Source organism: Camarhynchus parvulus, chromosome 1 (genome assembly GCF_901933205.1).
Source record: "Camarhynchus parvulus chromosome 1, STF_HiC, whole genome shotgun sequence".
NCBI classification, from domain to species: domain Eukaryota; kingdom Metazoa; phylum Chordata; class Aves; order Passeriformes; family Thraupidae; genus Camarhynchus; species Camarhynchus parvulus.
Window position 1 is genome coordinate 75,156,717 of NC_044571.1, and position 23,966 is coordinate 75,180,682.

Consider the following 23,966-nt stretch of genomic DNA (forward strand, 5'->3'; position numbering starts at 1 on the left):
GTCACAGTTAGATCAGTGGAGATAGTTTTATAAGAAACATAGACTTTTTTCTTCTGAGTTTCAGGTTGTTTGGAGCTAGAATTACTGTGCTGTCAGAAGAGTACAATGAATGGTTAGACAACCGTGCTTTGTTTACAGCTGCATGCAGGGAGGTATTTACAGCCAGGAACCAGTGAAAAGCAACCTGAAAAATAGATGTACTAATCAAGAAGTTTGTACCATTTGTCTGGATTCCTGGTTTCAATGAGCATTTATAAAACAAGTATATTTATTTCATATAAAGATCTTAGAAAAATTCAGTCACACATTAGCTTTTATTTTAAAAGTGAAGACTTAGATTGGTGTGTGTGACAGATGGCTGTGGCTGGTTGCTTTGGTTTTGTATTTCCAGTGTTCACAGAGTGGCCTGGTGGAGATATTTTCCCTCATTTGTTTTTCCTCAGTAACCAGATTCAGGAGAAGGAACCAGTTTTCTATTTCTATTGCTTGCAGTGGAACTGGAGGTTGGTGTGGCATTCAGCAGAGTGGAGTGATGTTCAGTTTAAGATAAAGACACCAGAGTCCGGGTGTTTACATGCAAACAAGTGTCCAAATTCATGTAGATCCCCATACATCATGTGGGGAAGGAACACAGGTAGCTGTCCCACATGTGGAGGCTCAGGGATGCATGTCTTGACAGGGAACTGAAACCTGCTGTCGTCTGAATGTTGCCTTGGAGCCTTCTGATCCTCAAAATTTCCCCATGCTAAAGTTGTCAATGCACAGAAGAATGGTTGTTTGCAGTTCTTTGATGCAAATTGACTCAAATTCCCATATCAGAAACAGCTTAGCAGTGGAAGTGCATGGTGCAACTGAGAAGATATTTTGGCTTTTAGAGATCTGAGTTTTGACACAGTTCCTGTAATCCTTGGAGCCATGGATTTACAGCAGCAGAGGTTTTACCTCGGTAAAAGTAAACTTTAGGAACAATTGAATGTTTGCTCAGGCAAAAATTGTGGAATTTTTAATTAAGTAAAGACTTGGCTATTTGTCTTGAAGTTACTGAGTAAGATGGTTGATGGGATAGGATCTGGCCTCAGTTACATTGGTATAAGCATGGAGTAGCTGTTTGAGTAAACAGACCATAGGCAGAAAATGGTTCAAACCGTATAAATAAAATCAAAACATGACCTTACACATGTTTCTGGGAGGAAATACTTAAACACAGTAAAGAAATTTAAATTCACCCATACTCACTTTTCTGCAGTCCTTCATTGCTGCTTTTGTTCAGAGGGCATTGCTCCCCAGAGCACAAAATTTGGGAAGCAAGATTATTTACATTTTTCATTTCAGTCTTTCTTACTTCATTGTTCTCCAGCTTTTATTAAAGCTTAATTCTGTTTTAAAACCAAAGTGGTGAGAATGAACTTATATAATCAATATAAATGTAAAAAAATAATTGTAATTTCTTGTAAAATAAAGATTCTATATACTTGAGCTCTGTTGTTCTTACTGTTTAATAGGGGATTGAATTAAGAGAAAACACAATGTACTTCCCATTTAATAATAACTACTCCTAGACCCAACATTTTATAGACTTGAAATGCTAATAATAATTGTGCTGTGTTATAAACTGTTGTGTTTTTTGCCTTCCTGTAACTGGAACAACATACTAATTTCTACAAGTTGTGACTACTAACAGAGAGCAATCACCTCACAGACTTGTACCGAAAGGAGGAGACCATCAGCGTGGCAGGGAACGGCTGCATCCACAGTCCTCGCTTCCCCAGCAGCTACCCCAGGAACCTCCTGCTGACATGGCGCCTCCACTCCCCAGAGAGCACCAGGATCCAGCTGGCTTTTGATAATCAGTTTGGGCTGGAGGAACCCGAAAATGAGATCTGCAGGTGAGTGCCAAGTGAAAGTTTGCCAAAGGCTTCTTAATACCTTTGAGCTCACTAGCATGAGACTGCAAAGCAAAATCGGGGCATCTCTGGATGGGTTTAGGATGTCCTTGCAAGGAGGACAGACCTTTAAGGGGCCCTCCCAGTTGAAATCGGTCTTTGAGATCATAAATAAACTGAGCTGTGCTGGACCCAAAGCAGTTTTGTCAGGTTTTAGTCCTTCTATAACATTTTAAGCACAAGGTACTTGTATGCTCAAATCCAGCTGTCTAACAACATAGGTGCTACTTTAATAGGATTTTGTCCTCTATCACCTCTGTCGCATTTCAGCCAGGCAAGAAACATCTTTTTCAGTAGGTGGAGGGCTCTGGAAGGTTTGAGTGAGTAGGTAAGCATTTATATTGGAGTGTAAGGGACAGATAAAAATGTATTGAAAAATAGTATTATGTTCAAATTACTTGCTTATCTGTATTTTTACTCTTCACTGGTACAATTCCTTTTAAAATTTTCTAATGTGGGTCCACAAACGTCAGTGTACTGATGCATGCTGATGTATCTGTAAATCTGCCCTACCATATCCCAGTTGCTTTGGTTTTAATGTCACTTTTAAGCAAAAGTGACCTTAAGTTCAGCTGATCTGGCTGATTAACCTAGGTGGATAAACTGTTTTGCATTAGTAGAGTACAGAGGTAAATCTTGCCAGCATTCACTAAAACAGTATAAATCCATGTGTTTATATTTCTGTTATTCAGCTTTCTTTTCTGTGGGAGAAAACAGGCTCAGGATTCCCATGCCCTCCAAAAGGCAGATTGCTGTGATGCTGCTTACTTGAAATGCTCAATTCTCAGCCTCCAACTCTGTGTGATCATGTTGTTACTTACACCTTATCTATGCACAGAACTTGGTTGTTAGTGTTTCTGCACACCCAGCCTCTTCTTATCTTATCTTTGTCAATTAATTTGTGTTTGTAGGACTTGGCATCTCTGCAGGCATTTTACAGGATGGATTTTTTTCCTTATTTTTCTTTGTTAAATTTTCTGCATTACTGATAGAGGGAACCATTCCTGCAGGTTTGTTTTCCTTGTAGCAATAAAAGAATGCAGCCTAAAATTGGCTCTCCTTCCCCGCTCCTTGGCAGGTCTGCTCTGGTGATGTTGGTCCAAGATCAGCAGCAGAGTCAGTAACAACAGTAACCTCCCAGTACCCCAAATGCTTTCCCAGATTCAGAGCCTAATGCACACAGAAGCAGCCTGTTAATATTTACATAGTGGATAAACTGTGGCTGACCTTAAAGCATTGCAACTTTGAAACAGAGGGCTAATTTACTGTGGAAAAAAAGATGAAGTATTGTCTGTCAAAAGCCATCAAAGGTGGTGGCACAGTGAGGGAAAGTCAAGCTGTTACTGGCATTATGTGCTTGGAGAGCATCTTGGAAGACAGTCTGCTTGCTTTTTCCAGAGCAGCTAATTTAGAATGCAGAGAAAAGCAAAGACTTTCCATCATCCATAGTGCTGGAGAAATATCACATCCTTTTCTGCAGGAAAACTTTCCCTAGAGTTTCTGGAAGACCTTTGTTTGGGTAGTATTACTTCCAGAGGGAGGAATTTTTTGGTCAGACAGATTGTGATGGCTTTAAGTCTCTTGAATACCGTATGCATTTGGATGTTTTGCTAACGCTCAATATATTTTTCAAAACTAGATCCCTTCTGCAGCTTCAGTCCCTGACAATCCCTGCAGTGCTGCTTTTGAGAGACAGCCAGGACTGTTTTAATTGAAATGATTGCCCAGAGCCAAGCATGTTCTTGAAGGCATACTGGACAAGTAATTCAGGACCTCTGCACCTTACCTTGCTTTTGTGTTTGCTTTTGACCTTAAGCTTTTTTCTTCAGAAACTTCCTAGTGTTTTCTTTCAATTTTTTATTAATGCTAATTATTGTAATTTGCATACTATTAAGACTGACCTGATTGAAATTCATTCAGGCTGAGGAATTAAAAGGTATATTTTAGCAGAGCTATATTTCTTCAGAGCTTCTGAAGAAGGAGAGGAAATATTCAAGGTCTTACAGAATGTTCAAGAAGTGCTGTTAGCATTTCCACAGGCACTTGATAAGAGATGATTCTGAAAAGCAATTAAATTACCCGGCCTCTGAGGCTCCTTGGATGCACAGAAGCAACTGAGAATACAACTACTTCCATGATCGTTGCAGCAAAGCCTCTGCTGTGGAAAGCAGATATAATCCTTGAAAGTCCATGGATTTCCCCTGTTTTTTCTGCTTAGTCTGGCTTCTGGCTTCCAAAAGTGGGGAGACCAGTCAGGACAGCTTTCACCAAAGCTTACAAGGTTATCTGCTGCTGAACACCACAGCCCCTTGTGTTGCAATAGGCATTCACAATTCCATGCTTCCCAGGGAGCCAGGGTGGATGCTTGTGAGCTCTGCTGGGTACCACATCCATTGCCATCAAGGAGTGGGAGCTTGGGATGGTGGAGGGAGATTGAGACAAGTTTACCTCTGCCTGACACTAAATTTTGATGTGCTTCAAAAAAAGAATATTTCAGCAGAGTTTGGGCAGATTTAAGTGGTCATAGTGGATCTGTTATTTTCTGTTCTGTGCAATTTGGTGTTGGTGAATAGAAAAGCAGTGGAGCTGATATTATCAAGCCACATAGTACTTATAGTACTTGTGGTTTTTATCTCATGGGCTCTCAGCAGAAAAAGAAAAGCAGGTCTGTTATTTACAGAGCTATTCAGCTCCCACAACTGTGCAGGGAGGAGGGTGCTTGGCTCACAGACTTGAGGGTGGGAAGCAGTGCATTGCTAGCAAAAATCACTCAACAGTCCTGAACTCCTTCTTTGGAGGGAGCAGATGCTCTGATAATAGAAAATATTCCTGGTAAAGACCTCCAGGTTTTTAAGGCTTAACTGTACTGTGAGGATGGCACTCAAGCTGCCCCTCTTGTCATCACCTCTGCCTCACTGGCAGCAACGTGTGAGGCCTAATTCTGCCTCCAAAGATATTGAGAGATATTTTGTCGTAGATTTAGTAAAAGCAGAACTTCATTCTCTGTCCCTTTATTCTCCAGCTCAATAACTGTATTCATTTATGTATTTATTTATATGGTCATTTATACCCAAGCAGGCAAATGCACAGACTGGAGCAGTGAGTGCTGCCACTGTGTCCCTTCATCCCTGGGGTTTAGTGGCTTCTGCTCCTGGCAGAGCCCTCTTTGGGCTCAGGGACCCCTGCTGTGGCATGGGTGCCTGGCCAAGATGTGACTTTTCACAGAGCAAGATGTGCTATTGCATTTTCCCCACTGCAGCACGCACATGAACTCCCCACTGCAGCACGCAGAGCAGCACCATGCTTTCCTGCTTGAAAGCTAGACATAAATCTTTCCAAACCAGCTGCAGGAGCAATGTGCCACCTACAAGGAAGGTCTTAAAAAGCACCTTTCAGTATCATGCACTGCCCTGTGTCCCTCCAGCATCTCCCTTTGCTCCTGGCACAGTGGCTGCCCCTCTATAGCCCTCTGACCGACACTGCTGGCGCCTGTGGCTGCTGCTGCTGCAGGGAGTTGGGTGACCACCAGAAAGTGCACAAGTGCTTGCAGCTGCTCAGGTTGGGCAGCTTGCCTTAAATAATATTCTACCAGGTCTCTAAATTATTTACCCACCACATGAAACGCAATGTATATGCTTACTGTATACTAAGCACATGCAAGTGCCTCTTATTGCTGTTTTAACGTGGTAGCAAATACTGTCATGTTCCAGGAGCACAGAAATCAGTCATTTGAGCACTCAGGCAGTAGCTTGCAGCTGAGTGTATTTAGTGGCACACAAACTTGTCCACCATTTGTAATATTTAGTCTGATGTTTTGGAGTAGAGAACAGGGGACAGATGTCTTTGTGTCTCCAGCTGTGCTCCTGTCAATTTGCAAGCACCCTCTGTAACCAGAGTCAGCAGAAACTAATTCTTCATACTCTTTTTCAGGTATGACTTCGTGGAAGTGGAAGATGTATCAGAGACCAGCACAGTTATTCGAGGACGGTGGTGTGGACACAAGGAAGTACCTCCAAGAATAACATCAAGGACAAATCACATAAAGATAACCTTCAAATCCGATGACTACTTTGTGGCTAAACCTGGATTCAAGATATGTTACTCTCTAGTGGTAAGTCTCCTAGGTGTAATAGGGGTAAGAGACAGCTTGCAGTGTAAAAGAGCATCAGTTCTTGAAGACTGGATGGTGTAGCTAAATGTGGGATCAAAACACTTAATGACTGAAAGTAATTTTATTCCAGCAACTGCATTAATGCAGATCAAAGTAATTTTGAGATCGTGTCATTAAATATAAAATAAAGTCAAGTTCAGTTCAAGATTTACTCTAATTACATGTTTCAGAAGCACTAACACTTTCTACACTAAAGCTGCACTGCCACTGCCTTGAGAGATGCTGCAGAAATAGCAAAGAAATGGCTGCTCTGTGAACCCCTTTTTCATGTTCATTCGAGGTCAAATAAAAATACCTTGAGGGGTTATGGCTGTGATTCTCAGATAAAGAGTAGTTTATAATGTATTCAATAAAAGTCTGCATTCAAGACAGTGTGCTAAGGCTCAGACTGTATTTTTAATCAGATATCAACATACCTCTGTATTTGCAGAAGCATTAGTAGTGTATCATGTACTGTTTGAATGAGATGAAAATCTCCTCTTTTTTTTTTTTTTTTTTTTTTTGGGGGTTTTGTTTGTTTGTTTGTTTGTTTTGTTTTGTTTTGTTTTTATTTTGGTTTTGCTTTTAGGGAGCAGGAATGATCAGTACACCTAAGTAGATTTTGATACAAATATGTATTCCTTTGTATTGCCCTGATTAATAATATAATGCTTTTGGTGCAGTGTAGCTCGAAAGAGGCAGATTTTGCAAACACTCAGGAAATGGTAAGCAATAATTTATTATACTGTCATCATTATATTTTCCTATCCATCACACTTCTTATTCCCTTTTTATTAAATCCACTGTCCTTTAACAAGAATAAGAAAGCCTGGAATAGCAATAATGTTCTAACAGGAAAGATTCATTGTTTGAGTCATTTCACTTCCACCTCTTGGCTTTGCATGCATGTATGCCTGTGTATGCTAAAAAGAGTCCATAAACAGCACATTGTCAAGACAGAGCAAAGCTATAAAGATTTTGCTCCCTTGCATTTAAATTGTTAGGCTTCTAGTGGAGGAAGGCATTAAATTTTAAGTACATCCTGAGCTCTAATTTGAAGATAATCTACTAAAACTCAAATTCAGGCAGAACAGTCTATGAAAGGCCACTGGGCATAAAAATGAGAGTGAAGCAGCAGCCTTTCTTTATACTGTTTGTATTTCGGCACAGCCACAGAAACTCTGCTGCATTTAGCAAGTTTTATTCCAGAGAATATACAGATAGTCTGATAGTATTAGGCTTTCCAAAAATGAATGTTATCACTCATAAAACACAGGACTCTCTGCACTGGAAAGCTCAGAAAAGGCTACTTTATCTAATTTCAAAACTAGGTAGTAAACTGAGAATTTGCAATCTAGCAAATCTATTTACAAGAATAATCTCTCAGTGCACCCTCTGAATGAAATATTGCTTTATTTCAGAGAAGAGCCCTGGTGATTGGTGGTATTTGTGAGATGGGGGCTGATTTTCAGTTAGCTGCTCTTCAGATTCCGAACCATACAACCTAAAAGTGCAGGATTAATTCTGAGCAGAGTCAGCCCTTATTCCATAGTCCCCACAGTGCCTAGAGTGCAGTTCAGAGATATCCTGAGCACTGCTGACCCCTGAAGGTTGGACTCGCTGTGTGTTTCTAGTCAGTAGACCAGGGAGCATTAATGAAGCATGCAAAAACATGGTATTTTCTATGAGATGAAACTAAGGACTTTTACATTGCCCTTTTTCCTTCCCTTCGTAACCTTCTCCAACAAAGGACTACTTCTGAGGCCTTTCTTGGAACATGGTGCACAAGATATTCTCAAATCTCTTAATTCCTGTGCTTTTTCTTATGTTTGGAGTTTGGATCTGCATGGTAGTTGTTTATTTGTATACAAGACTCTGATAATCTTCCAGAGAAAATAAGTGATTTGGAATTTATTGATCAGCTCCATCTTCTGTGCATCATGCCAGAATGACTGGGTGAGTTTCTTACAGTTACTCATGCAGCCAAGTAGTGTGGCAGCCTGACTCTTTGGCCTCTCATTAATAAATCTTCAAGGAAGTCAGTGAAGTTCACTACATTTGATGCAGATCAAGCTTTTACTTAGGTCAGCACTCTACATGAGGCACAAATAAGGCACCAGAGAGCTTAGCTGAAATGTCCTTCACTATCTTTGTATACTTGTTTTTCTATTAACTGCATATTTCAGTACTATTTAGAGAAACAAAAGGGGATTATTTTTCTAGAGAAGACATAAGTTAGACTTGCATCACTTGTATCCATTTGCTTTTGTGAAGGCAATAGGAAGTAAACACTCCATGTAGGATGAAAGGGCTCGATGGGATTAGAACTCAGACTGATTCTGGAAAATTAGACCAAAAAAGATACAAGGATGGTCTTTAACAATATAAGGTTGAAAACTGTATGGATACATGTAAATATTTAACTGTCCCAATATAAGCTAAGGGACAGGGGACAAAAATCTGTGCAATAAAGTCTGACCATCTAATTACAGCATTTAGCAAATTTTGTTTGCCAAGGCTGTCTCCCTCCACCTTCTTCTTCCTCCTCCTCCTCTTATCCTCTGTGTGTTGGCATCTCTGCCTCTGCTCTCCCCTCTGTGGGTCTGAGGGACTCAGAAGGGCAGAAGGGGAGAAGTGATGGGGGTCTTGAAGGCACAAGACAGGTCCTGCATGCTGCTGCCTGCTGCCTGTCCCAGATCTGCTCTTCCTTCACAAAGCTGTAGCACTCCCTGGAGTGGGAGCTCCAGGGTGGACCTGACTCCAGGAGTTCATTAGTGAGTTGAGTCTGTCCCACTTCCCACTGCTGACCTCAAGTTGCCTAAGAATCAAAATTGTCCTAACCTCTCTGAAAAAAGTCCCTCCTCCTGTGTGCTGGTTGCAGGAGGAGGTAGGTGTGCACAGCTGGTCTCTACATTCAACACTTCACGTTCAAAGGCCCAGGTTTGTTGGCTTGGTCTGGGAATCCACATAGAGAATTGTTTCCCTTAAACCTCTTCAAAAATTGCCTTTTTCTTTAAGGCTCACAGATCTGGAGCAGAAATGGTCTGGAGCAAGACCTAGACAGCTATTAGGCACGGCCTCATGCGATTGCAAATTTGTTTGAAACTCCTCCCTACCGTTATCACCTAAAGCCATTATTTAATATTTTTAATCCTTTCCTTGAATTGCCTTAGAAATATTAAATTGTGTTATAGAAGGAACTGAGGTATTCTAGGGTGGTGTTTTTTTGTTTGTTTTTGTTTGTTTGTGGGGTTTGGGGTTTTTATTGTTGTTGGTTTTTGGGGTTTTTTTTCTTACATTACTTTTACGCTAAGGACATAATCATTCACAGCAAACAGTGTAGAAATCCATGAAGTAGAGGAGGATAAATTGATATAATCCCCTTTTTCCTTCTGAATTTCTTTCAATGTCATAATTCTGGAAAGGGATATTAACAAGATTCGATTCCATGTTTTACAACTTCATTTGCATGGACATTTAGTGAAATAGTCTAGGAACTCATTCAGGAGCATGTATCAACAATAAAGGTGAATGTTGGAATTAAAATTCCAACTCTGCATCTAATTTCATTTTAATGAGACAGCTAGAAAATGTCGGATTCCATTTGCTAATTAGAAACATTATTTTAAGTTTATTGTAAACAGCACATATTTGTTATACATTTACAACAATAAATTCCCATTGCTGTACTAATTGATTGATTAATCCTAAATGAAATCTATACTTTGGAATTTTGACTAAAATCATTATTGGAAACATAGGCTACCAAAAAAACTAGGAACATATGTATATGTACTTGTATAAACATGTATGTATATAAAGGTGTAAGGATACATATACATCTTTTTTACATACATACACATATACTTGTGTATGTGGTATTGAACAGGAGAACATAACAGCATTTGTCCCAAGATAAGCTTATGCATCAAAATATCAAGATGTTAAATCCTAAGTAGTTTTGGCTTGTTTAAAAATGAAGTTTTTTAGATAAGGGAGCCATGAAAAATTAATGGAATGGAGGAGGGAGGAACTTTGAGTTTGGATCCATATGTGAAATTTTACAGGGAATAGCTTTCTGCTAAACACTCTGTATATAGGTCACCACACCTATAATCAAAAAGAGAGCATTAGTTACAAACAGGGGTAAGACACCACAATAAAATTCACTTTCCCATGCAAAGAATATTGACCAGTCAAAGTTTGCTCAAATTCTAGGCTTATACTGTTTAATACTTGCCAGTTAAGCTCAGAAGAAAACAAACAAAATTGGAAGAGCAATCAGAAAATGAAAATGGGAAAAATAAGAAGCTGATCCTGAACTTGTACTCATTGCTATCACTCTGAATTAAGTGACTGGTTCCCTGTGTTTTACTACACTTATCTGCCCAAGTAGTGCAGCAGCAGGCTTAAGGGTTTTTTTAAATAAGTCAATAAATAAATGCCCTTAAGAGTTAACACGATCATAAAAAGACTCACCAGTGGGAATACAGATCCATAAAGATCATAAGGAATGATTAATTCTAAACTGAAGCCAGTCTGGATGGTGTATGAGTCTGCTGCTGTACTTCTGTTTTAGCTTGTCACTTCTTTCACAAAATGGATAGATAATTCATTTCGGTATCCAGGACAAAATACTCTGCCTCAAACTCCATGTAATATATCTCATGTGACAACAGGAGTGATAATGGTGCATCTATCCCTTCCCTGCTATTAGATAATCCACAGAAGGAATCCCAGTAAATTGCTGGGAGTACTAAAGAAAGGGCATGGGGTGATGTGGCATGTCTTGGTTAATAAAGTGATTGAACATGAAATAGATTTCACAATGAAGAAAGAAGAACTTAATTGTGACCTTTTGTCAATTCTTCTGCTACTTTCTCTGATTTCAGTTTTGGTTGCCTGACTTTATAAATACAACCCATGTGCAAAACAGTTAACCATCTATATGATGAAACTTCCATTTTCTTAAGTTTTGACAGAAAACTATTTTCTGTGTTTTGCTCAAGGCATACTGTCCTCATAAAATTATTTCCCAAAGGCTTATCATTCAGGAGAGAAGTAATTAAGTCCTAGGTTCTAATTAGATAAGGCTTGCTCAAAATCTTTAATGTTACTTCTCCAACTTCACATAAGCAGGGAATTTAAGAGATTATCTATGCAAAATTAATTTTTTTAATTTAGTTTGGAAGATGTTAAAAATTTTAAACACCAACATAAGATGACAGCATGTTAAAGAGAGATATTACTTCTTAGTTTATCTTGAGACATGGAGTATCTCAGAGTAATTTTATATGAGGAGGAGGAATGCTTTCCATTTAATAAGGGTTCCTGAGAGTCCAGCAATCCTCAAGCTGCTGCTTAATTCACAGGACCTAACCTGTGCTTTAGCAAAGTTTGATGAAGAAAGGAAGGTGGCATGGTAGAAAAGCAAAGCAGTGTGGTAGGCTGGCAAATTCCAGTTCTTCCAGCACTCAGAGCAGAACAAAAGATAGTGAAGGATTCAAAAAAAAGGCAAAAGTGGTAGTCAGATAGCTTGGCAATAAGGAAAGGGTATTCTTGGATTCAGAAGGCGTGTCTGGATGGTCAGTTTCACAGGCCGCATTGGCTGCTCCAGGGAAAGCCAAAGTTTCTAATTAAAAGATTCATGCCGACATTTGCATCAAACTCAAGAGTTTTTTCCGCTTTCAGCATCCTGTCACACCTTCCAAAACCCTAAACCTTTACTGGCTAACTCCTAAGTCTTGTCCACCCAGTCTCTTTTCCTCCAGGGTGGGAAAACTTGCAGGTTTTCAAATGTGAGATGCACCAGCTGACTGTAGCACATGAGTCACAGGCAGCCTGGGGGCTGCAGCCAGAGCAGCCAAACCTGACATGACCCAGTGCTTCACTGTTGTTGTCCCAGACTGCATTGTCCCCTGCTGTCCCCTAGGCTGTGGTCCTAATGTAGTGCTTGTCTTGGCAGGTCTTCTGAAGGTCTGATGCCCCTTCCATATTTACTCTTGTTTCAGACACTAAGATGGGTCCCAACCCTTCTGCTATGTGACTCTCTAAATTTTAAACTTCATTGGGAGTCTCCTTGTTTTGTGTCTTAATTTTTAAAGGCATTCAAAATTCAGAGGTTTCAGGGAGAAGAGGAATCACATGCCAGCTTGGCATTAGAGAGTGCTGCTAGTATTAGAGGGAAGGACTGATATAGGATCGTCCGGGAATGTCAGTGAAACAGTGGCAGCACCAAAGACAAAGGAAGACAGTAAAATACAGTCCAAGTTCAGAAATAAAGGTTTTTGTGGGTAAGGCAAACACGCATAGTAGAAGAGTCAAATCCACAGAGAGAGAGAGAAGGCAGCAGAAACACCAAAATGCCGTGGTGGGAGAGGTAGATGAAGCCCCAGATGAGCAAATATTCTTGAAAACTAAAGGAAAAATTACAAAACCGAAGGACAGAGAGGCTGTGACTAACAGTATCAAACTTGGCAAGCACACCATGAAAGAAGGAGGCTTCCCTCTTTACTAGGAAGGCATCCCCATGTCACTTGTTCTTTACAGTCACTTGAATACAATTTCACTTGGACTCAAGAGGGTGAATGGCAATAGGGAAACATTTTTAACACGGCAATGAAGAGAAGGAAGGATTTGAGTAACACAGAAGAGTCATGGTGGCATGGTTCAGAAGGAAAAGAGGAAAAGGAATGGGAGATTTTAAAGAGGAAGTGGTCTTGAAATAGGAAGACTTTGTCCAGGAAAGGAGGGAGGGCAGGTATGGATCAGATGGAAAGCAAGACAAAATAAGATCATTTCCCTAGATCAACCTCTTTTGGCAAAACCTCTGGCTGTGAACTTGAGGACTGGGTTTGAATATATTTCAGAAGTGAAAAGAGTTGACTGGGAATGTGAATGAGGAATTGAGTTGTGGCCAGGGAAATACAGACCTTCTTGCATGGAAGATAGCAGAACCAGAAGCAATGGGACCATATAAACACACAGAAGCTCCTGGAAGCTGTCAGACTTCAACTGATAAAACAATTGTTTTAATCAGAAAGGAAAATAGACCTTAATGCTTGTGTTTTCTCAGCTGCAAGCATGTGTGCCTGGCAGTTTTGTTGTTTGAACAGCATGAGGGAGAACTGGCCATTTGCTCTCCTCTGTCCTTGATTTGTTGACAGCTCAGTTAAAGTGTGGCTTCTTTGCAGAATGTTGTCATTGATCTGTCTTAACATAGCAGTAGTCCTGTTAATGTCCAATTCCTGCTGAAAATGCTACATCTTAACTCCAGTCCTGTGCTATTCACTGGATGACAATTTACCAAACTCGTGGTGGTGGCCAAGAACAAGGAAATGCAGCGCTTTGCACCTTCAAAGGACTGTACAAACACAAATGTTTTATTTTCAAATCCAGTATCCTGTCCTGTCTCAAGTAATTGATTCTAACAAGACTTAGAGACATTTAGGTTCATTTAGGACAGCTTTAGATTTTGCAGAACTGCATTTCCTGCAGTCAGAACTTACCTGTTTAAAGAATTCCTGAGGAAATTGGTGACCCAGAGGAAATTTCCACTTTTCCAAGATAAGTTAGAGGAACAAAAGACACCAACAGGAAAAGATCATCATGTGCAGTACAAGAGGGTTACTTACCCGTGTTAGACAAAAATAATCAGAGACTCACAAGCCTCATTCAGTATGAGGATGATTTCTTGCAAAATACAGCAGAAGTAAATTGGAAAATGCAGATTGCAAGAAGCACACATTTGTATTAGCAATGAGATCGTAGCATGTATGAATAGCAGATTAGAGTCACAGGAATGTTGCAGTTGTTCAAAAGTGTGTGTACTGGTAGAACAGTGACTTCAGTATTTTAATTAAATGAAGGGAGCCATGGTATCATAGCAACTGGCCATGATCTTGCCACTGTATTTGACTAAGTGAGGGCATGTGGGAAGATTCACAGTAAATCATCTGCCCTGTTAGCTTTCATGCTGTTGTGGTTTAAGCCCAGATGGAAATTAAGCACCACACAGCAACTCACTCATGCCCCTCCTCTCTCCATCCTGGTGGAATGGGGAGGAGGATTGAAGTAAAACTTGTATGTTGACACAGGATCAGTTTTATAATTGAAAATAAAGTAAAATACAGTAATAATTATAACAATAAACAGTAAACAAAAAGTTATGTTCTATGGTGTGGACTATCCCTTTGGTCAGTTTGGGTCAGCTGTTCCAGCTCCCTCCCAGCATAAGACTAGGAGAGAAAAAAAGAGTTTTTGACTTAAGATAAACATGGCTTAGCAAAAACCTAAATCTGTGTGTTTTCCACACCATTCTCTTTCCAAATCCACACTGTAACAGCTACTGAGAAGAAATCAACTCCAGCCTAGCTGAAACCAGGACACACGCCTATATTGCTTCCTGGTTTATAATCACATTTTAGTCATAATTTACCCAGATGCATAAAAAAATTCAGTATGAAAGCTAATCTTTTCCCTGTTCATCAAATGTCAGTTATAGTCAAGAAATCTCTGTTAAACAAAAGTACAGAGTACAAGAAAATCAGACTTCCAGTGAGCCAGAGTTCATGATACAGGTTGTGGCAAAATTGTTCTATTGGACAAGTAAGAAATTAAACCCATTCCCAAACTTGGGAAACTCTTATGTAGTTGTTTTAATAAAGGAAACAAATAAATGATTCCTGGTAGTCTAGGAATTTTTAGAATTAATTTTGGTTAGAAAATGGATGGAAGATATTAAAGGTATTGTTTATTAAAACTGCTCTGGGTAAATCAGTCAGTTTTTAAAAAGATTTAATACTTAAGGCTTTTTTTAGAGCTTGCCAGTGTTAAAATCCATAATTCTACTTACCAGGTGTGTTGGACAGCTTTCTCATGGAGTAAAGCAGTATTTTTAATTAACATTAAATATGTGTAGGTAGCAGAAAGTTAGGATGAATCCAACAACAAAAATCATAGTGCATGAAATGGAGGGGTACATTTTATGTGCCATAATGAGCATAACCTGGGAGAAGGCAAAGACCGCCCTGTTCACTGGCTCTGCTTCCCATGTCTGTGCAAATAAGCAGAAAATATAAATATCCTGGAGCTGGTGTTTTGACACTGTACAAGAGACAGACCAGTCACAGCTTTAATTCAGTTTCTGTTAGAAGACATAGAAAGGCCTCATAGCTAATTTGTCTGCTTGGAGTTGACCATTAAGAAGACACCAGAAGAAGAGTTGGCAAATGCAGTAGCAAACTGAGCCAACGTAAACACCCAGTCAGTGCTGCTGGTAGACTTGTGATCCTCTTTTGTACCTGCACTAAAGAGGAGAGTACATCCAACCATTCTCCCCTGTTAACTAACCCTAAACAGCACATCAGTATGCATGAACGTGAGGTGAGTTTACGCTGTCAGACTTTTTTAATGGCACTCATTATTAACCTGTCGATCACATGAGCTGTTTGTTTGAAAAGCAGGACTGTTTTAGACCATTCCCTTGAGGATGTAATGCTGTCTCTGTAAATCCATTTTCTGTCCTTTACTTCCACTTCAGAAACAGTTGAAGAATTTTGGCATGTGAAATGTTCATAAAATATGAAGAACATGGTTTGGTAAATCTAGAGGGTGTTTTCTAAAAATGTAGTTAAAATGGAAGATTTTCTGGGAGAAGAGAGGGTCTGTGTTTGATTCTGTAAAAATTTTAATTCTATTGCAATGCTGCAAAGAGGTGTTAATTAACTACTCCTGGATCTTCAATGTGGCAACACTAGTCTGACTTTCTACCATGGCTACAAGGGAAGAGGAAATGGCCTGTTCTTCCCAGGCCCTGTTCCTATTGAGCAGCCTCTGCTCTAGATTTTCTACAGAAGACAAAGGTGCACAGCTTAATTTAAGTGTACCAACTGTGTTGGAGAAGAGTAGGAAGTCAGTCTGCTTCTTCTGGAAGTCTGTCAGAAGCAAATATCAAAAGTGGTATGGTGCATTGAAACATGCTAGACCTCCAGCTGCACTGAGGAACTTGTGAAAATCCATCACAGCAGGTGTTGGTTGCAAGTTGTCTTTTAAATCAAAACAAGGATTGCGTGTCTTCACAGCCTTGTGTAGAGAGAGGCTCGAAGGCACAACTTCATGTTCTGTGCTCCTCCAATACTATTTATTTGACTGTGTGTCAGCACCTTGCAAAGCCTGGCAGCACAATCCTGCTCTTGTACTGTTCTAGCTGAGTTTGGGTTGCAGAGTCTCTTTCAGCCTTAGCACTGTTCAATGTGTTTTTGTCATTCTTGGCAAGCCACGGAACACAATGCATTGTGTATAATGGGTGTTTAATTGCTTACATAATAAATCTTTGCCTTGTTTGTTGCAGCAGCTGTAACTGCTGTAGACTACTTACATCTCTGGATCAGATGATACTGATTGTTTTAAGATTACTTAATCTAAATTTAGGCTTTTTTTTTTCCAGTAATGTCTAATGCAGACAAACCTAGAATTCTGATGTGAGGTGATTCAGTCAACTTTCCTTCAGGATGAGAATCTTCTGTATTATAAATTCATTACTTGATCATATAGTATAATTTTTAAATATAACAAGCACATACAGAATATTTAACCATGGATTAATAAATCACTGTTGCAAAGACATTTTTTCTTTCATAATAAGTTTTAATTTCCTTTTTTTTAATGCCATACCATTGTCTGCAATTATACCTCTTACTGATTTATGATAAAGAAGTCTATTCATTTTGTTGTGGGTGTATATCTCCCTTAGATATTTGCTGTGTGCTTTCATGCTTCTTTGTTTTTGCTTAGTCAAGCAAAGATGTCCATATTTAGCTTTTAATCTTATCCAAAAAATCAGGCTATTTAATCCCCTCACAGTTTTTGATCTTCTTATCAGAACTGCCCCAGATTTTCCTAACTTTTTACAATGTCTCTGTGGTAGTGAACGGAACTGGGTCTGGTGGTTTGGGCATCACCAGGGTGGTGTTATTGTCAAAAATCATTTTGGGATCAGTGTCACCTATCAGGTTACACGTCTTAGGCAGGTCTGCATGACAGTTGCCAGCCTGTCTACCCTAACCCTGGGAATGTGTCCTTTAATGGGTTTTCTTTTGTCAGCTCAGTCCATCTTTGGGCTCCCAGGTTTCCTAGGCTCCTTCTTCCATTCAGCGTGTAGTCTAGAAACACATTAAGTTTAGGCTACGTCTTTCCACAGCAGACTTTCCTTGTGTTGGGTTATGATACCCATGCAGTGATTTTGCATGTCCTCAGTGAAGATGGCTGTGCGTGCAGTTGCAATTTCCATGGGTTTGGATGCAGCATCATGACCTAAGGGAGGTTTCTGTCTTCCAGGCCAGGCTCCACCAGTGCCCTAACACCTGCTCACAGCCTGAGACCTTCTCAGCTCAAAGACAGGCACATCAGTTGTAAAATGCCGCACAATTAACTTCTAAAAGACACTACGGAAGGAGGTGGTGTTCCAGCTTCCAGTCTGGGACACTGCCAGCAGGATGGGCTGCATGGTCCGACCAAGAGTGATGAACAAAGAGATTTTGTCTGCTGTGCTCTTTCTTTGGATGCTCACTTTTCCTGTGCCTGCCAGATTTACCTGGGTCCTCTCTAGTGTAAGAAATTACATGCCTACAGAATAGAGAACAGCAGTCCCAGATTCCAAACCAGGAAGGTGAAAGAACAAAAATCAGCTTCAGACCTCACTGAGCCACTGGTCTGGTGGGTGTGAGAAAGCTTGTCACTGTTCTCATCCCTGCCTTCCTTCTTAGGTGGCAGTGATGACTGGAGCTCTTGGGATCTCCACACTTCCTTTTAACAAAGCTTAGTTTGGTTCTGACTCTGTAGCCCCCGGTACAGGTCATCAGAGATTGTCCTTCCTCCCTGCTGGGGAAGCTGGTTTGCTCGCAGGCTGCTGCTGTTTGCTCAGCACATTGGTTCTGGCTTCAATAACCTTCACAGCCTACACCACATTTCCAAAGACAGTCATGGTGCTGTGTAAATCTGACTCGTGTTTTGTATGCATGCGTCTTTATTAGATTTACAGCCTTTGGTTTTGCCCTGAGCACTCGATAATGTCCATGCATGTCTTCATAATAAAATAGGTGACAGATATGGCAGGGTGTTTTTGGTTTGCCCTTACACATGTATGTTTACATGCACATCTTTTATTAGTTGCAGGGTTCCTGTCATTTTTAGACTTGATAGGATAAATCTTAGTTGAAGATTTTTGGCTAAATGGCACTGTTATATAAAATAACTCAGCATGTTGCTGAGCTTTTGTGCTACTGAACTGAACACCTCCTCCAGCCTGGGGCTTTGGTTGTTTCATCATTCTTTGCCTGCAACCTTGTCTCTACTTCAACCCACAGATTTCTCTCCATATTGAACTGATTTTGAACATACATGTCATGCCAAAAAAAAAAAAAAATCATATTTCCTATCTCTTGTAATACCAAGAAAAATTCAGTTCTGTTTTCCTCAATTGTCAGTTTGATAACTAGTCAGAGCTTAATTAGAGAAGGTCTGAGCCTGTAACAACACAGGGTCAGATTTTGCAACTCATCTGTAGCACTGAAAGCTAAAAATAGCTTTTAGGTACATGGAATTAGCGTATCTTCTTGTTAGATCATTTTCAGCAGAATCAAATAACCTCCAATTTTTCTGTGACTGGTAACAACAGGGTTGGTGGTTTTTTTTCATTTTAATAGTTTTTGTTCAGGAATATAGCAAAATTGTACAAAATGGTATTTTGTGGCAGATAAAACTTATTTTCCAGGTCCCTTTCCTAACCTGAAGAAGCCTGGTTTTTTAAAATAATACTTCTGATCTTGGCACCTATAAAAGCACTTCCTTTCAATCAATATTTTTGTCCTGATCTAGTCCTTAGGTCATGTTTTGTGAAAAACAGTAATAAACTTTTCTTTAGACTGTAGGAATCAGGCACTATATTGTCTCATTTTGTGTTCCTGATTTTTGGCACTGTTGTTGTCCAGCTGTGAACCAAATAAATGAAGCTTAAATGCACGCTCTTGCAGGATCAGACCCTTGAATAAGGAAGTCTGTGTATCCAGAATTGTCAGCAGAGACTTTTCAATGGGATGTATGTAAGTCAAGGAATAGGCATAAGATTGTTTGCACCCATCACATTTTTAGCATGGCTAGTTTGGAGCTAGCACAGGCCCTGGGCTGTTTCTAATGCGCAGTTTGTTGTGGCCACTCTGTTTTACTGGGTAATAGTTGTGTCTGAATGAGTCACACTGTATCTGATAAATCTCTACCTCATTTTACCACTTAATATAGATGTAGCCAAGAAGTTATTATATGGAAGTCATCTTTTCTCTCATTTTCTTGTCACTCCTGGCAACACTGTGAGTGACACAGTTAACAGCATTTGTGAGACCTGGGATTCAGTGTTTACAGACTTACAGGTAAGTTTGAAAAAGAATTTTATCTTTGAGGAAAGAAAAATGATAATAACAAAAAACCCTGAAACTTGAGAAAACAGCTTAGAAAGTATGAGGCTAATTTTTCCACTGATGTAGGGCAGGGTAAAAAAAAACCACCTTGGGGCTGCAAAAATTTATCTCACACCAAGGTCTGGCCAATAAACTTGAAACAAAAGAAAATTCTGAAGGAACCTGGACATCATGAGGACAAGTAGTCTGACTGCTCTCTGTGGTTTGTGTTGCATGCTGAAGAGGCCACTAGTGATAGAAGTAGGCTACGGAAAACTTTGCTTTCTCTACAAAAAATTGAGAATGCTCTGTTGGTGTGGGAAACTAAACCAAGCACAAAGCAACTGCTGTTTTTTACAGATGAGGTGGAACTTTTGTGCCTGACTGGAAATGAGATCCTGGTTCAAAATGTGCATTGTACTTACATGTGTGTATTAATCTCTAAGCCGCCTCTCCTCTGAGCAGGTGTGGTGCACACAAGGTCTTGTGTGCTTATCTTATGCTGATGGTTAGGAAGGAGCCTGTGTACATCAGTCATGTTCTTATTCAGGCCTTCCACCTCTTTTTTCATACGCATGAGTTGATACAGAAAAATTGGCTTTATTAAGCTCTGAAGAGAGAGCAAAAATACCAACTCAGAGAAGATAATGTTAGGCAGCAGAAATGGGACACTCTGCTCCCTATACATATAATTTATCTCTGTCAGAAATACGTGAAAATAAACACTGTTTTCTCACCTTAGCAGCAACTTTGTGTGCTGACAGTGCTAGCTTGGTGCTGGTTCAGGTACATTTTCCAGGTGCATTAAGGAATAGATTAAAAGCAGAGACAACGCTTGTAATAGCAGCTGCTGAAATTAGGAGTGTTGCATGGGTGCAGGCCTACTGCTGCTGCAGTCCAGGGCTAGTACTCCTGGGCAAAGTGGAGAAAGATGGACGAGGTGGCCAGGAGGGCTGTGCTAAAAACCAGCAGTACCAACTAAACAGTTTGTGGGTCTGGTACTTTAAAAGTGCTGTCTGGTGTTCAGGAAATGCTCAAGAGTTTTTATACCATAGAGCAATAAGCCTGCATTGCTGATGGACCAGCTGAAATGCCTGGCCTGTGCAGACCAGCACTGCAAGGCCAGGATGGCAGGGGTTTGGTGTCACCTTGGAATCTCCAAAAGATGGGGTATGTAGCTACTTCCTGCAATTTTTATCAATACTGATACCATGCCAATGCAGTATAAATCTAACTGTGCCTGTTGTCTTGAGAATACCCATCTTCAGTTTCCAGAAGAGCTGCTTGCACCCACAAAGTTCACTTTTTTTCTGAGCATCCACTTTTTTTCTATTCTGCACCCATAGGAAGGTGGTGAAAGTGTGCAAATGCTCACAGATCCCTCCCAGTGAGGAGAAGCCCTACCTGTGCGCATGGTTCCTTGGGAGCTGGTGGTTTATGGTGATGTGGTATCCCCTTGGTGGTGATCTCCCTTGGTATGGGGAGAGCATCTCTTTGTGCCTGGGGAAGATCTCTGTGTGTACAGGCATAAGTCACCCTCCATGCTGTGCCACTGTGTTACATTTCAGATCAATGTCATGCTTTTTTATCTTTGTTCCATTCAGTCTCTTGGCACCAGTTCCTTTCAGAGTCAGTGTGTGTCATCAAATAGAGTTTATGGCGTGTACCTTTTTCTCCACTTACATTCTTTAAAGTGAAAGCTTGTTTTTCTTAGCTGCCACTGCTTCTGACCTCTGGTAATCCTACCATTTTTCTTTGTATTAAATTATGTTTACAACTTCTTTTTATTTTTTTGCCAGTTCAATTTTCTGTGACATTTTCTATGTCATTAGTATAAAACTGAATTAAACTGTTTGTCTTGATTTTCATCACTTGAAAATATTTAGCCTATTATAATTTTACAGCCACCCTTAGTCTTTTTGGTTATGCTTATGTTTAGTCAGAATTCAAATAAAATGTGTCACACACTAATTGTGGCCCAGTACACACCCTCCTGGTCCTGAGATTATGGTCTCAGTTTGGTGTTTAGAAGGATTTTCAAGGCCATTTTTTATGTAAACTAATCCCAAAACTGTTAGCATGGTTTAGTTAGATTATTTGCAAAAGGTGGCAAATGTAAGGTGTTCTTTACCTGGTCTTTACTCATAGTATCGCTTACAATTGATATTTGCAAAATTATGCATAAGAGAAATGAGAAGCTTAACTGCTCCTAAAGTACTTGTATTTAGCTTTAACAGCAGTGGTATTTCTGAGGAATAGATCTGAATCTGGAAGTTCAGTTGGAATAGTTTGGATTTTTCCTTAATTTAGTTCTTTGATGTTAAACAAAATCCCCAATAAGCAGTATCCTGTGCTGTGTGCAGTAAATTAACTGCTTTTGATCACATCAAAAACCTGGAAAAGCTATGAGAAAATAGTTCTTTTATTCTTCAAAGATTAGGTTTTCTCTCTATTTTTATGATTATTGAACATCTTAGAAAGCTTGGATAGCAGTCCTTTTTTGTTGTTCTAGAAAATGCAATGCCTTCCAGTCAAAGCAGGAGGGTGAACAAATTGCTTTGTTTTGCATTATCTGTGAAACATAACACATGCTCCTGCTGCATGCTTACTGCAGAATTAAACACCATCCTCTGACAGAGAGCTCAAAAACAAATGGATCCTTCACAAAAAATCAATAGGCTGAGATTACTGCTAGGATAGCTAATGTCCCTTACCCTTCTACATTGTGTCCTCAGCTTCAAAATTAAATTTGCTGAGCTCCATTAGAGTTTTTTGTTATTATTATTATTGCTTCCATGTTTCTCCCAAATCACGTCTGAAGATGTAAGTGTGCATGTCCGAGCACTTAGTAGATCATATTCATTTAATATTCCAATGGAAAACTTGGAATATTAAATGAAATTACACTGTATTTGTTAATGATTATTTTTCTGTGATTATGGACCGTGTTTAAATCTATAAAAAATGTGTAGAAACCCAAGTGGAAAGAAAATTAATACCTTGCTCCTAGGAGGTTTTCTCTCATTAGTATTTTTCCTTCTATCCCTAGTACTGAGGCCTTTCAGTACATTCTCATTTGGTATGAGTCACACCAAGAAGGAGGACCTGAAATAACCAGCTGTCACTGCCTTCTGTTAACTCTGAAAGAGTTTTTTGCCCACCTGGACACTACGGGCAAGTGAAGTATCAGCTTTTCAGTTTTGCTCAGGGCAGAGTCACCTATTACCAGGGAGGCTGCTTCCAAAACTCTGCCAGTCAGTGTGGCAGAAGTTCACCAAAGTCCTCACAAGGGCACTAGATACTGACCTGACATCAAGTTTTTGGCTCATGGGATCGCTCCTCCCAAGCTCTTTTCCCACTCTGATGTGCAGCTTTGCCCTGATCAGGACCCCTCTGGATGTTTGCTTCCCACTGCCCCAGCAGAGCCCGCATGGGGCATTACAGGGGGACCAGCAAGCCCTGCAAAATGGGATGCCACCATGGCCCAGGTGTGCTTAGACACAGACCCAAGGTGAGCAACGAGCCCAATTGCCTTCCAACTGCTCCACTGTCACTGCCAAAAGATGGGCACTGCAGACCATAAGGCACCAAGAGTCACTTCTGAAAGCAGCTCTCCTTTGCATACAATAGGAATAGAAAGGGAGTGAGGACCAGATGCAGCGTGAGGGTAATGTAGCTGGATTGCATCCCTGGATTGCAGTAAGGTGAGCCAGGGCTCACATGGAGATGGTGAATCAGTGGCAGGAGAGTGGCCAGGGCACCTTCACACTCCTAAGTCTAATCTAGAATGTTTATAGGGCACTTGTTAGCAAAAAAGGTGGTTAAGCATGCAGGAATTTAGGAATAAAACTCCACATCTCTTTATCAAAGAAACTCATTCCAGATTGAAGGATAGCCTGGAATGGAAGGAAGTGCTGTCTAACAAATGTAATTGTACTGCAGAGGAGCATCTTACCCAGTGTCACACACAAAACAGTCCCTTGTGCTGGAGAAGATGGCATGTGGCAGTCAAAGGGCAGGCAGTGTTCTGTAATGCAGAAGGGAGTATCCAGCCAGGGACAGCTTGCTAATAGAAGTTTGTAAAAAGTTAATCTCATAGTCAGTTTTATTTTTAGGATGTTTTAGGGACCAGAGAAGAATCTGCAGAGTAGCATTTTAGTGGTTTTTGCAGCACGCACAATGCTGAAGTGCATTGCTCATGAATGGGAAAATCAGAGTATCAGAGAGGCAAGCTGGATGACCTTGAGCAGCACAGAATTGATTTGCAGTGAAATGGAACAGCCCAAAAATGAGCAAAGAGGTCACTCATGTAGAGATTAATAGCAACAGTATTTGCTGTTAAATGGCGTGTCACTGGTTATTGAAGAGGGGAAAAGAAAATTTCTCAGTGTACTAGGTATGTGACCAGTGAGGCTGTAGTTG

At 40.2% G+C, this 23,966-nt stretch overlaps 1 protein-coding gene across 4 annotated transcripts in view; it reads left to right on the top strand.

Annotated features, from left to right (window-relative positions):
- Nucleotides 1-23,966, top strand: part of PDGFD (platelet derived growth factor D) — a 138,005-nt gene that overhangs the window by 77,268 nt on the left and 36,771 nt on the right. Inside the window, exons 2-4 of one of the 4 annotated variants that reach the window (XM_030965383.1) lie at nucleotides 1,700-1,886; nucleotides 5,874-6,054; nucleotides 6,777-6,818. In XM_030965383.1, the coding sequence (XP_030821243.1) occupies nucleotides 1,700-1,886; nucleotides 5,874-6,054; nucleotides 6,777-6,818 (410 nt within the window). Of the gene's footprint in view, nucleotides 1-1,681; nucleotides 1,887-5,873; nucleotides 6,055-6,776; nucleotides 6,819-23,966 lie in introns of all 4 variants that reach the window. The other 3 variants (XM_030965298.1, XM_030965538.1, XM_030965457.1) reach the window with 3 other exon arrangements.